The following is a 14,820-nucleotide window of genomic DNA, read 5'->3' as shown; positions in this document are numbered from 1 at the left end:
AGCCATTACCAATATCAGTAGATGACACTGAAGATCTGTGGAGGTGCGACTGCACCCTGCGTGACGGGAGATGTCTTCCCCGTGGCGTGATCCCTTGGTAAATAACTCTTTATACTCATGCTTTCTGCCATTTGAATGTCAGTGACTGGTCTTCTGCCATCCCTAATTTCCTGGAATACTACGGTTTTTACAACACAGATTAAAGCGCCCAGATCACTGGTTCCCAAACTTGGGGCCATGGAAATGTAGTTGAGGCAGTTAACAGGTTATAATACCAGAGGGTGTCATTACTGAGTATAAGGAGCCATTAATTTAATATAATAAGGACGTTTCGTGAAAAAGGGGTAATATGGCCGTAAAGAGTTTGGGACCCGATGACCTAGATCTAACTTATTACATGCAGTTTTAGCTGCACTGACAGTGTCATCATGCTGGACAACACCTGTGTGAGATAGCATCCATGCAAATTGGACTGAAATTCTTGCTCTATGTATTAATAGGTTTGTAGAATGGATGCTCCTCTTGACAACACGCAAAGACAGCTCTCATCTCCACTACTACAGTTTGCACCATGATCACCAACACTAGCATATGATCACCACTAGCACCACGACCAGTAAAAATCACAATGGAAGCAAATTATTACCAAGAGCAATTAACTGTCCCTTCAAACCACCTGGATAGTTATCTAGATATTTGTGATAGTCTGAAAGCATATTACAGTTTCAGTAATAGTCTACTTGTTAACTGGCAAGTGAACCTTTGTCTTAATCAGGGATTATTCTCAAGTAATAACTTTATTGCTTTATAAATTGTTGGTTTAAACTATAAACAGTGTATGATGAACACCTTTTCTTTCAAGAATTAGGATTTCTATAAGCGAAATTCAAGGTTACAACTTAAATGGTTTTCGAATTCCATATTTAACGTTTTGGATAATATTACACCGTATTAACGTAACCAAACAGAATAAAAAGTAACCTAACGTAATGAAACCTAAAGAAACCAAACCATAATCTAAAGTAACCTTAACCTAACCTAACCATGGATAGAGAGAGTAGATAATAGCAGTAATTATATAGTCGTTGCGAATCCATTACCAGGAGTGGATTAACTCCCTGAGGACAAGTTGCACTATTCATAACCGATTTAGCCAATTGTGGTACTATATTTGCTGGATGTAACATGTCTTACGCGTGTCGGTGATTAGGCTTCGACATACCAGTTACTACTGCACTTTCTCTCAATTTCACTTTTTTGCTGTTAGTCGCTTATTCCATCGTTTGATATTAATACAGTATTCAAATTTTCTTCTCATTAGCACAAGTTAAGATTTGCCAGTTCTTGGGCATACATGTACTCAAAAAGAAACTAGGGCACTCAAGTTTTTTCCGATATGGCGGACAATTGCCAATGAAGAAATATAATTACTTGTGGTTTGCCTGTGGCCGGTTTTGAGAGTTCTTCTACTCTCACAAACTTGTGAGTTCTTCTACTCATAAGTTCACACGAGCTCACAAGTTCTTCTACTCACAAGTTCTCACGATCGTGAGTTCTTCTGCTCTACAGGCATTTTTAGTGACAACTTGATAGGTAAGACTGTTCATTTGCTTGCAGCAGCCTGCAAGTTCAGTAGCGAGTGCTGATCCGATATGTTCTACTAGAATATATTTAATTATCTTTAAATTTTCAACCTTTTTTTCTGTGAATGTTATATTTGCTAGAAGGTTGAAAAGTCATGGGTCTTTGATGTTCATACAGTGTTCTATGATAGTGGTTATGTTACCTCTACTCTTCATTGGGTCAATTCTGCACTTCCTACCACATCTTTTGCTCCAACAAGTTATTTAATTATGCAGATTGGCTACATGACCTTTGAGTATCTTACATGTACTATATATATTATGCGATCTCTATACATTTCTGCTCCAGAATGCATAATGAAGGGAAGGGAACTACCAGGGGAAAGCGCCAAGCCATTACGACTATATAGCACTGGGAAGGGGGTCAGGATAAGGACTTGGGATGGGACGGGGGAGAAGGAATGGTGCCTAACCACTTGGATGGTCGGGGATTGAACGCCGATTTGCATCAAGCGAGACCGTCGCTCTACCGTCCAGCCCAAGTGGTTGGGACAGAGTGCATAATGAGTGTTTTGAAAGTCCCATTAAATTAGGTATTTTATTGCGTCCATGCAGTCATACGTTGCAACCCATCCTCCTGTTTAGATAGTACCTATTGTGATGATCGTCAATGGTCGGAATTCGTACGTTCTTAGCTTTTAGATAGTAGTATACTGACTAGTTACGAATTCTTTTAAAATAGATAAAGCTAAAACCCAAACGTAAATATTCCTATGCCTAGTATAACACACATATGTACTATATTAGGCCTCAGATATCGTGTATTAGGCCTAGGGAGGTTAGGAGAGGTTAGTTTAGTCTGTCAAAGCAACACAAGTAAAAAAATATAGTTTTCCGGTTTGTCCAACTCAATAGTTCAGATTTCTACGTTCTAATGTCGTTGTACGTCGGTATATATTCTATGGCCCTCATCGTTATTATAAGTACTACCCAAACAGAAGGATGGGCTGTCTCTGTATACTTTCTTTTTCAGATATCTCTTGGACTTTTGTGATCTTGAATGGGTAGGAGAGCACAGAGAAGCATTCCAGGCAGAACAATACAAGTGATTTGAAAATTAGAAGCATTTAGAGTGGCATCTCTGGTTTTGAAAGTTCTCATAATCCACTACATAACTTTTCTGGTTAATACTAAGTTTTTGTATCATGTTCGCTAAATGCTAGGTAATTGTTATACATGCTCACAATTGTTATACATGGTATATGTCATGTATTAAAGGTTTGTTTGGACTTCAGTGTCAACTGGTATGCATATTAGTATGCATACTAATATTGGTATGCAATATTTGTGGTTATATTGTTCCTGATTATTTCTTCGTTATGGATAATGGTGAAACTTTTTTTAATTGAATGGTACAAAAGCAGGAACTAAACTTTATTACTTTTTTGTTTGTAAACAAATCTCTCCTTATAGTAACTTATTTTAAGTTATTCTCCTTGGTCAATAATTTTATACCACAAAGAAAAGGATGTTTCCATATTTTATTCCATAAAAATGGGACAGAATTATTTTTTTGTAAACCAGATGAATTATGAAAGAAACCAAAACTTACAGGATCTGTAAAATACAATGTCAATGATGAACCCACATGCAAACACTCAACACTGTCTTAATGCACGAAACATACTTCACATGTCGGACACTTGCGTGTAATTATAATACACAAGTAATTATAATACACAAGCAAACTGTGATACAAGGATTTAAAGAGAGGTCAGATATGTACTGTACAGTACTTATAATGAAATGCTATTACTTTATGAAGATACTTTAATATATGGTATGGCATGTACAAAAATTACTAAATATATTACTCTGAACATGAAAATTTCTTTTACTGTATTTCATTTGATGATATATGATTAATGCAATGTTGGAATATCAAATTATCTTTCACCACTGAGATGGTAGTATTGCATCATAAGTACACCTCTTGCATTCATAACTTGAAGTTATGCTATTTTGTGGAAGAAAGAAATACTGGACAAGGATAATTATCAGGTACCATGGAATATCTTCATCACATATTTAAACATTTAAGGGGGGGGGGGATTAGCATTCTTGCCATAGACAAATACAATACAAATATGTTATAATGTTTATTTAACATTGCAAGTTAATTTTGCAAAGTTAAATAAACAGCATTTCTTAATGATGGACAAGATCAACAAATACTCATTTAACAGGTTGATATAAATCAACTGGAATATTTGAAGAAAAACTATAATGTTTATCACATGTTACACATCATTATGTTCATACAGTAACTGACATTCTTATTACCTAATGAAGATGGCATGTTCCATAAATTATATTGTCAAAATTAGCATTTGATTATGAGTACATTCAACATTCAAAAATGACTTTACCAATATTAATGAATTCAGTTTCTTCAATATCCATGGCTACAAAACCTTTATCAATGAGTCAGATGAAGATCTCACCTATACAATTACAGATGAATATTTAACTGATATCCATCACAGGTAACATAATTAAATAATAAAACAACGAAGAAAAGGAAAGCATACTATGAAACAAACCCTTCCACTTCTTTTCGATTTCATACAAATTAAATATGATACATAACACTTGTCAATAATTATTTTATACACTGTGAACTTGAATTAAATATAATAACAACCTCCAATATGGATTTTAATAATGATCATCATCTTTTACAAGATAAGTGATATATATAAATATCTGTAATTCCTATTTCACATACTCAATGACATTTTCAACCCAGTTAATTTTATCGCTAAATAAAGATGACGTGTGGTCCAAATATAATAGTAACACACTAGATCCGTCAGTCATAATGAAGCCCAGAATACAGGATTATCCACATAACCTGCAATAAAGAATTAAAAAGTATGTATTAGTACACAGTAAATATTAATAGAAGGGAAAGTCTGCAAAATCATTTAGATAAGTTTATCTCAATTCCATTAGTATCCTAAATTACATGCATTTATATGCCTTTGAACTGCATATCCAAGATATGACTTTCAATTGGATTTAAAAGCCAATAAAGTACCCATCTAAAATAAAAAAGTTGTTTGGGCAGGTGGATACAGGTATTACAGCCACGCTGTAATACCTGCACTTTGAACCTGTTCAACTCAGCCATATGTTAATGTTTATTACAGTACTCTGATCATAAATACTAGTTAACACCTTAAAATAATTCAAGTGCAGTAATGTATTCCTCAAATGTATCTCAGTGCAACAGTAGTCCAGATACAACACTGGATTTACAATCCTTGTGTGCCTCAACTGTTTAGTTTAGTGTCTGGATAAAATGACTTTAGTAACAAGCTAGCACACTGAAATATATCACCAGGTCAAGACATGTTAATATAAACTCTGTATTAAGCTTGTGAACCCTCTTTTTCTGCTTCTACTGTTTTAACTACCTGTGGTCAAATCAAAAACTTTATTCATAAATGGTTGTACATTTATAACTGGGAAAGTTTGCATAAAAAGTACAGTGCATTATTACATAAGTGTCAAAATAACATCCTATCCTCAATACAATACAATACAATTATCACTGTAATCATTCACCTGATTCTTCCCTATTTTACCTTGCATTTTTGTAACTCTTTCATTTACCCTTCCAATAGAACCATCCCTAACTTGGACAGACTAATTCCCTTTTATTTTTACAAATTACTCTGACATTCAAGACTTATGCACATTTAACCTCATTTAATACCAAACCATACAGGCACATGAATATGCAAAGACAGTCCATTCTCATAACATTTCTCCAATCGCATTTTTTTTTTTGCAGGGATAAATCCAATCACATGATCATCTGCATGGTGTCCTGACCATTTAACCATACATTTACCATTCAATTTTAAACTTTATATAAATTTATCAATATCTTATAGTGTACAAGGAAATTCAAGCCTATCATGACAATAAAACCATACAAATTTCGTTATCTGAAAAAAAAAAACTAGGATGTATTAAAATTTGTTTCATAACTATTTTAGCCTTTTCTCCTGATTATTTTGGGGATTATAATTTATTTTCCAAGACCATTTTGCATTCTTGATTACCAAATGTTAATTACTGTACCAATAAACCTGCCTTCAGCCAAAATTAAGTTCTCAACATTTTTTTTTAATTTTTAGAAACTAAATTTTTGGGTTGAAACTCCTGTTCATGTTGGCAAAAATCAGCCTATTTTTCTTTTCAACTACATTTTACCCATTTTTTCCACAGGCTGATGCCTCCTTACCCTATGACAGGAAAATAGGGTAGGGAGGCATGAATGATAAAGCATCATTCATGCTTTATCATTAAAGCATGAATGATGAACAATGTATTTTTGTGAATTCAGCCCTCAAAGATTATCCATCAAATAGTCTGAGTAACTTTGACAAAACACCCAAAGAATAGGTGTTTAGTCAATATACAGAATAATGTGGCACGATCAGTTAAGGCAACACTGTCTCGGATGAAGGGATGGCCCCAGTCAGTGGGTTCAATACTCATGTAAAGTGAGTGTTTTCATATATATCACTCAAATTCAAGCACAGTTCACATTTTAAACAAAATGTGTACTGTGCTGATGGTTGCCTCAGCAAGCATACATAAGAGGGAATGTTGAAAAGAAACAAAAATGGAAGATAAGCACATGCTTATAAATAAATAAATAAATAAATACAAATTAAAACAGTGCACCAACTGGTGATGCAGTGGGGTAAAAAAAAAAAAAAAAAAAAACTTACAAACTAATACTGTATTCACAATGGTATCCACCATTCCTGCATCCCCGTCCCATCCCAAATCCTTATCCTGATCCCTTCCAAGTGCTATATAGTTTTAATGGCTTGGTGCTTTCCCCTGATAGTTCAATTCAACTATAAATACAGCACTTAATGTTACTGTGGTAGCATGTGGGCTTTGTACATCTTTTTGTAGTGTTTCAATATGTAATCTGACAAATGGTCTATTATCTACATGTAAAAGATACATAATAAAACAGTTTACTGTATATCATGCAGATTCTAGGAAAAAATGCATATTTTAGGGTATACAGTATATCACTTACCAAAAAACCAGCAAATGATGTGACAAAGCCTTCTTTAGTAAGTTCCCACATTCCTCCAAATTCTTCTTCATCAACACCTTGGAAACTTGATGCATAGAAGTATATTAGGGCAGCATTAATCACACAAAACCTGTCAATAAATCAGCTTTATAAATCATAATGAGGTGCAGTGTTCAATGAGAAACAGAGTGGACTTGGTATGCCAAAACTCTTGAATGATATAGCACACTAAAGAACATTTAAAATATTACTACAGTAAAATTGTCATCCACACTTTCGTGGAAATAAACATCGCATTCGCCCAAGCATACCGTATTTGCCGGCATACAAGATGCTCTGTTTTTTTAATTTTTAAATGTATAAAAAATTACCCTCCATCTAATGAGGCTGTATTACGGATGTGAGACCGAGCGCCGTAAGCTAGGGAGCAGGGTGAGCATACTGGGTAACGCTAGGCACAAACATTTTTGCTAATAAAATATTGAAAACAAGCCAAATTATTAAAGTAAATTGTGTTACTAATACTGTTACTAATACTGTGTTGGGTAACTGGCTGGCTGGCAGGCTGGAGTGGGGATGGGCAGGTGAACTGGCTGGCTAGTGGGCAAACAGGTGAACTGGCTGGCTAGTGGGCGGGCAGGTGGACTGGCTGGCTAGTGGGCAGGCAGGGTGGGTGGATGGATGGATGGATGGATTGGTCGCTGACTGGCAAATGGGTGGGGTAGATGGACTGGTGAGGAATAGACAGGCGGGCAGACAGGGTTGATGGCTGGAAGGGTGGGTGGGAAGGAATAAAGGTGGCTGACTTTGGGCAGGAAGGCAGGCAGGGTTAGCAGATGGGTGGGTGGATGGATGGATTGGTGGTTGACTGACAGGGGGGGTGGGGGAGCAGGCTGGCTGGGTGGGCAGGTGGTTGGATTGGTAGGTAATTGGATGGATTTGTGGCTGGCTGGAAATTTGGATTTGTGGTATGTATATTGGGGTGGGTATAAATCATGGGCAGGTGGGCTGGCTGGCTGGGCAGGTAGGTAGACTGGCTGGGTGAGTTTGGATGGATGGATTGGTGGCTGACTGGTGGGCAGGCAGGGTGGGTGGGTTTTGTGGTGGGATAGGTTGGTTGGTGGATGCGCTGGCTTTTCAGACGGGCTGGGTGGGTTTGGGCGGGCAGGCGGCTATTCAGGCGGGTGGGCGTTAGGTTCGGAAAGGGCTGGCTTTGTGTTGGTTTGGGCAGGTTGGTTATTCTGGGTTTGACTGGCAGAGTGACAGGCAGACTGACTGTGGTCATGCCTGATCCACCCCTCAGCTCCCCAATCCCTGCTACATCCTAAACCCCCCCCCCCAATCCCCATACTGAACCCTCCCATAAATATCCCCCACACCTCCAGCTGCGTCTAGACAATTGGTATGGGATGGATTAATACGGTTCAGATTCTCGGCTTCCTTTCTACCAGATGGTGGCCTTGGTGTTCTGTAAACAACACATGTTTACAAACTGTGATTGATTGCTACCACAACTGTGAATGCCTAACTACCTTTGATTATGACTAACTGTGAATGCCTGCCTGTGACTTGACCATGGCTGCCTCTAACTGGTTGTGACTAACTAGCTCTGACTACACGCTGCATAACAGCAGTAGTGAAACCTGTGAAGGAAAAATGGTGCGCCACCACTGGGTGTGCTGCCCTGGTGACATGTCGAGGTAACACAAAACATCACATCCTGTATAGCAATTCTCTTGCCTAAAATATAAACAACTATACAGCTGATCTAAGAGGAGGTAAGAGTTGGGGGTACAAAAACCACTTTAAAACGTCTTTCAATAAATGTATGATGAAACATACTAAAATAGCTTTTCCACAAATTATCCTTGAAAAATAGGGGTGCGTCTTATGCGAGGGTGCGTCTTTAACGCCGGCAAACAATAATTTTTTGGTAATAAATGAGGCATCGATAGAGTTTCGGCCTCACACATGTGGGGTCCACGGTTCGAGTCTCCTAGAGCCCAGGTGAATGGAATTACTACAGTAAAGAATTGCTGAAAATTTGTCAAAATATTTGACAACTAAAGCTTAAGGTTTAGTTACAGAAAGCCTCCCTCTCACGTTCAGTTTTATTAATTAAATTTTACATTAATATTGTCTGAAAATTAATTTTGTATGACAAGTCCATAATATTATATTTAGTAGTGTTCTATAATTATATTGAAGGGCAGTTCATAATACAAGTATTGCAAATACTGTACTGTATAAATCCTTAATCTTCATATTAATACTCTACAAAACCATCTATACTTGTGCATCTTTTTATACACATTTTCACATACAGTACTGTACTGTAGTATACCAATTTGCATTCAACTATTTTGCTACGTACCAGCTCCACAAATTATAGTGCTACTCACTTCATCCATTTATCTAATTCATCAATCCCTACCTACACATTTCAATAATTTAAATTTGCATTTAAGGTTTATTCCAATGTCTCGTACAAGTACAAATAGATATACTGTAGAGGAAATGTGCAGCTTTCAGTAAATCCTGCCCATAACATACAATCTCTCTTGTCTGGAAACCTCTTCCCGATACAACAGCACTTTGTACATAGAGTATTTAGTCTTCCTTTGTTGCTTGGTCCATACTACATCTTATAAGTAGAAATAGTATAAAAAATTCACTCAATATTTTGTAACATTAAACCACATTTCCTAATATTTTCATTAAATTGAAATGCCTTTATTAGGTTGAACATTCAACTTTCTCTAATTCTTGATAACAGTTCTTGTCCACGTGAGGTTAAGCTAATCAATTGCAATATTGTACGTTTATTATGTATTGGTCCCCTCAAACAACTTCCTTGATCCATTAAAAACTTGATCTATAACAAAATGACAATGCCAGCCACCTTCTATTTAACAAAAGGGTAACGTGAATAAATAATAAAACCTTCATAACAAGGTAATCTGGATGGTGTAGTGCACAAGCATGGGCTTATTAAAACAATTAACCCTGAAGCATGATGAAAATCTTCCTCTTGTCTTTCATTGAGAGGGAAGACCAGAAAGTTTGGGGGATTTGTTGCCAAGAAACTTGGCAAACTCTGAGAAAGAATAAGATAACTCCTTATCTATGTAAGTAACAACTCTGGAACTAAAGAGAGGAATTACAAAAATAATCTTGAAGCCAAAATAGATGCATGGATTGATTAAGATAAAGGCATTCCTACTGCACCAAACCTGAATGAATGCAAGATTATAATGTAAATCTCCAGTCTCTAGACACTAAGAAAGTTATTGATGTTTTTGGACTAAAAATTCTGTACACTACATTTACTGGAATCTCATCTTATAAATCAAAAAGAAGTGTGTGTGTCCATGTGGGTGGGGGAGTACAGTACTATATATTCAATTTGCATAATGACCCTGTTTAACAAGGTATGCCCTAAATTTTATATAATTACTGTATGTCTTAAGTGCAGTCTCGCCCGACCCCACCACTCCCAACCTGATTGCCAAACCAAAATTATTATTTTCACTTTCAATGTTTGGATTTAGGCCTAATGTTCATCTGCAAGAAAAATATTAATTTAAAGAATTAGTTATGAATGTAAAAATATGGTTAGTATTCAAATATACAGCCTATTAAGCCTATGGCAGACTAATGATCATGGAGGTATTTGGAGGTCAATCTCCAACTATGTTTAGATATGGTCTTATCATGATGACTCGCTTCTTCTCAGGTGGAGGTCAGGTACTAAAGGTGCAGTGGCTCTCCCATCAGTGACTTCTACCCTGGTACCTTCTGTTCACACTACTCTGCACACCAGGTGAGCTTTACCCTTATTGTAGTTAGGGTGACTTCTGCCAATACACACTTGCATTAGAGAACAACCAGAGTTGCTCTCTAATGAGTAGCTCAGAAATCTATTTTTTTAGTATACATTACTGCTCTATTCTGTATATGAAGTGCTTTCCTGAGCAGTACACTCAGCTGCTACCACTCGTGGCCTTCCTTTTCTATTTCACTAGTTAGCCTAGTATAGCCTAGCCTTCTCTTAGCCTATCTTGAGGTTATCTTGAGATGATTTCAGGGCTTAGCGTCCCCGCGGCCCGGTCCTCGACCAGGCCTCCTTTTTGTTACACACCCCCAGGAAGCAGCCGTAGCAGCTGTCTAACTCCCAGGTACCTATTTACTGCTAGGTAACAAGGGTATCAGGGTGAAAGAAACTCTGCCCATTTGTTTCTGCCTCCACCGGGGATTGAACCCGGAACCTCAGGACTACGAATCCGAAGCGCTGTCCAGACGTCAGGCCCCCCCCAACAAGGATTAGGAGGGCCTAGGATTCAGGATGAATGTGGTATGGCAGAGCTGGGTTGCTTTGTTGTATTGGTGCTACCATCTGGTGGCAATATTGGACAGTGATCTAGAATGAAATAAGGTAGCCAGGATTCGGCTTGGTAATCTGTGTTACGAAGACCTGGGAAAGGTGTTGAGCTTGTGTAAACCACTTTTATTAATTACATTCAGTTCTGGCTTGGATATGCTCCGGTGTCTTCCTAGCACCACTGTGACCAAAATGAGCATGGTTTAAAACGTCCTTCATCATACCTTGTGCAGAGTACTGATCTCACTTTGAGTGTAGCAGATTCTAACCACTAGTTTGTATGATTGCAGTGGGATAGGATAGGATTGATTGGGATTACCCAGATAAAATATAATAAAATTATTTTAATATTTTAAAATAAAACAAACTTTCCACATAATAATACCTGGTTAGGCATAATTAAACAAAATTATAATAATACTGTAATATTATTTAATGTTACTATTGAAAACAAATTATTTTATGTAAGATATACACTACTGTACATACTACAAATTATGCAATAATACTTACAGAAATAGACCAATGAAGCCTTTGAGTGGAATAAAGCCCCACACAAGCCCCAACACTATCCCCAAGACTTGTCGACCCCAGTATATTACATCCAAGAATTCATCCTGTGGACACATTACAAGAATAAATTATTGTCATTTATGAATTCATCTTACACTGATGAATAAAAAATAAAAATAAGTGTAAATTGAGAGAATTGTACAGTACAGTACAATTAGTACAGTAAAATTAGTACAGTACAGTAGGACGAGGACAGTACCACAGGCCCTCGCTGGTTGCAAGGGATTTGTCAATGAAGCACCCATAAATAGTAAACTGGAATACTGCTCTTAAGGTCTTAATAGGAAAAAAGAGGAATAGGTTTCAGATACAAAAAATAATAATTTTGAAAACAATAAATTACTGTATATAAAATGAAACTCTGTGTGTATGTCAAGGTTGACTTAACACTGACTTTGAGAGATGCCTCAAACAGGTGACCTAACAGTTCCATAATGTATAAAAACACAATACAGCATTACAACACAATTCATTCTGCTGTTTGTGGAAAACTAAATATGGGGTGGTACAGTACTGTAAACAAGTAACATTCCAGCCAGCACGGATTATAAAGACAACAGTTGATGAGATATGTTATTTTCTAATGTTTGGCTAATTCTACTTCCCATGAATAGTCTCTCGCCCAGCACTTCACGAGCGATTTGGCCTGGGTTCGTATCCCGGCCGGGAAGGAGTGATCAGGCGTCAATCCTTAGCTGTATGCCTCTGTTCACCCAGCAGTGAATAGGTACCTGCTTGTTAAACGATTTGGAGGGTAGTATTCCAGGGAAAATTAGGAATAAGGACCTGCCCGAAATGCTATGCGTGATAGTGGCTCTACAAGAATGTAAGAACTCTTGAATATATAAATAAAAAAAAATAACAAATCAAGTATGTGATGCCCATAAGTGCTACAAAATTTAAGTACAGTGAACACCCTCTTGAAAAGAAATATACTGGAAATCTGGATGCAATGGTGGAATTCCATCCTGGCTATTTGTTGTAGGTTGGTAGGCTGGCCGAAAATGGTCCGAAAAATATAAGTGCGGATGTAACAGCAGCTTTGCTGTGGGTGGTCAGATATGAACTGGATATGAGGCAGTCTTAGGGTAGAGTCCACTGTAGATTTTTCTTCTAAAGCAGCTGAGTAATAAAGGTATCCTAAAGTACCCTTTTTACTTGGCACCTTTTATTACACTAGAGACTTTATTTCTTAATACAACACACATCATGGGGTATCTTGCAGTGTATCCCAATAGGTTATTTCTTCGTCCAACCCACTCCTGCTGTTAGCCATGGTATTTTTGGTGAATTAGGAGAAAGTTGGAAATGGGGAAATCATGGTACCCTCAAAACTGATACAAATTGCTCTCTACAACCCCAAAATGCTATGCGTACTACAGTAGTGGCTTTAGCTATTGTATGTACTAGCTCTATCTATAAATCCAACATTATGTATGTGAATCAACTATGTATGTACTTTCCTCAATAAAATTTACTTTACTTATGATTTCCAGATTTAGAAGGTACTCTAACTCTTGAAATATGTTGTGTGAACATATGTGTTTTATGTGTGTACAGATTTTACAAAATACAAAAGCCATAATATATAATTAAAATTAAAGTTTACCGACGAAGCAGCCTGTATAAAAAAATAGAAATCTCTCAAACTCATGGAAATTTAGAAGATTCTGCTTAAAACTGAATTTCAAAACAAATATAATTTTGAATGTGCTTACAGGCCCTTTTTCTTTTTTTTACTTGTACACTTAAGTAATTATCAAAATAAGGCACCAAGCCATACTTATACACTTAGTGATATGAATAAGTATGGCCCCACAGTGGCACCAGGTGGCCCTTCCTCACCTTGTCTGGCCACTGAGAGTTGCTAGTCAGGGCTCTGTTTAATACTGACCCCACACACGGGCTCTTCCCCACTCCATTCTTCTCATTACTTGATTTGGTTTTCGTCGCCATGATAATTTGTTATAAATGGGATTTTACACAGCAGCAGGTGATCTAGGTATAAAGGGAAGCCAAGTAATATCTCGCAGCCCTGCCTTCACGGCTGATGTTGAGGTGGTGAACACTTCTGACGCACCAACCGCAGGGTTGCCAGATCTCAGTTGCTCCAAGTAGCGAGCTGAAGGTCTAAAAGTCGCAAATTTGTATTTAAAGTAGCCCAATATTTTGTTTAGCGACTGATACGGTTTTCAGAGTAATGTATTTTGATACATAGAATACACTACACGATTTATTAGTTCTATTAATATTAGCAATACATGTATATATGTGATAATAGGATAACTTACCAATATTTGCTGCATAATGCATAATGGGTGTGGAGTCCTTCCACGTCTTCACAATTGAAGATTATCAAGAAAATCTTCTTCGTCTGCATCCACGACCTCATTCTTGTATATTGCAGACTCATATTTAAGCATTGACATGGGTGGTTCAAATGATGAGCAACAAGTTCCGTTTTCTTCAAAATATGTTTTGATTCTCAATATTGATGTCAAAAGCTCCAGTCCCATTCTATTTCTCAGTTTAGTTTTCACAGATGTTACTCTCGAAAATACCCGTTCAATCAGGGCATTACTGATTGGTAAGCTGTATATTTTCAATGCAAACTGAGCGAGGTCAATCAGTATGGGCTCTCCAGCAGTGTTCTTGAAAGTTATTGCCTTCGTCCAAAATGACGATCCATATGTTGGAATTTGTCCCTCGCATATGTTGGCCCAGTTAATGGTTAACAGTAGATGCCACTGACTTTCAATTTCATTAAGCTTAGACTGATCAGCTAGTACTAGTGGAAGTTCTGAAAATGGTGGCCGTTTGTGGCTAAGGCATATGCTAGGTGACAGATTTTTCACCTTTTTTAAAGTTTATATGCTAGGCATATGCTAGGTGACAGATTTTTCTGAAAATAGTGGCCGTTTGTGGCTTAGCATATGCTAAGTGACAGATTTTTCACCTTTTTTTTAAAGTTTCAGCATTTCCAGGAATGCGACAGAGAAGCTCTTTGCAAGCTCTCACTAAAAATTTATGGCATCTTTCTTGAACATTTTGAAGCTTTTCTTGGGATGTAACATTATTTTGTTTGTTAGTGGCCAGAAGTGTTGAAAATTCACAACCAAAGTCCACTTTTTCCAGGGGCAGATAAATGGAAT

At 37.2% G+C, this 14,820-nt stretch overlaps 1 protein-coding gene across 1 annotated transcript; it reads right to left on the bottom strand.

The window, feature by feature from the left end:
• Window positions 1–3,105: 3,105 nt before the first annotated feature.
• On the bottom strand, window positions 3,106–13,751 carry LOC123766483 (GEL complex subunit OPTI). The gene is made up of 4 exons (XM_045755653.2): window positions 13,514–13,751; window positions 11,609–11,712; window positions 6,715–6,844; window positions 3,106–4,497 (listed from the first exon to the last, which is right to left on the bottom strand). Exons 1-4 carry the CDS (start codon window positions 13,622–13,624, stop codon window positions 4,456–4,458), a joined length of 387 nt encoding a protein of 128 aa, XP_045611609.1. The 5' UTR covers window positions 13,625–13,751; the 3' UTR covers window positions 3,106–4,455.
• Between the last annotated feature and the right edge of the window lie 1,069 nt (window positions 13,752–14,820).

This window comes from Procambarus clarkii, chromosome 62 (assembly GCF_040958095.1).
Source record: "Procambarus clarkii isolate CNS0578487 chromosome 62, FALCON_Pclarkii_2.0, whole genome shotgun sequence".
NCBI lineage: Eukaryota > Metazoa > Arthropoda > Malacostraca > Decapoda > Cambaridae > Procambarus > Procambarus clarkii.
Note: the sequence above shows the minus strand (reverse complement) of the source record. Positions and strands in the feature narration are given on the sequence as shown.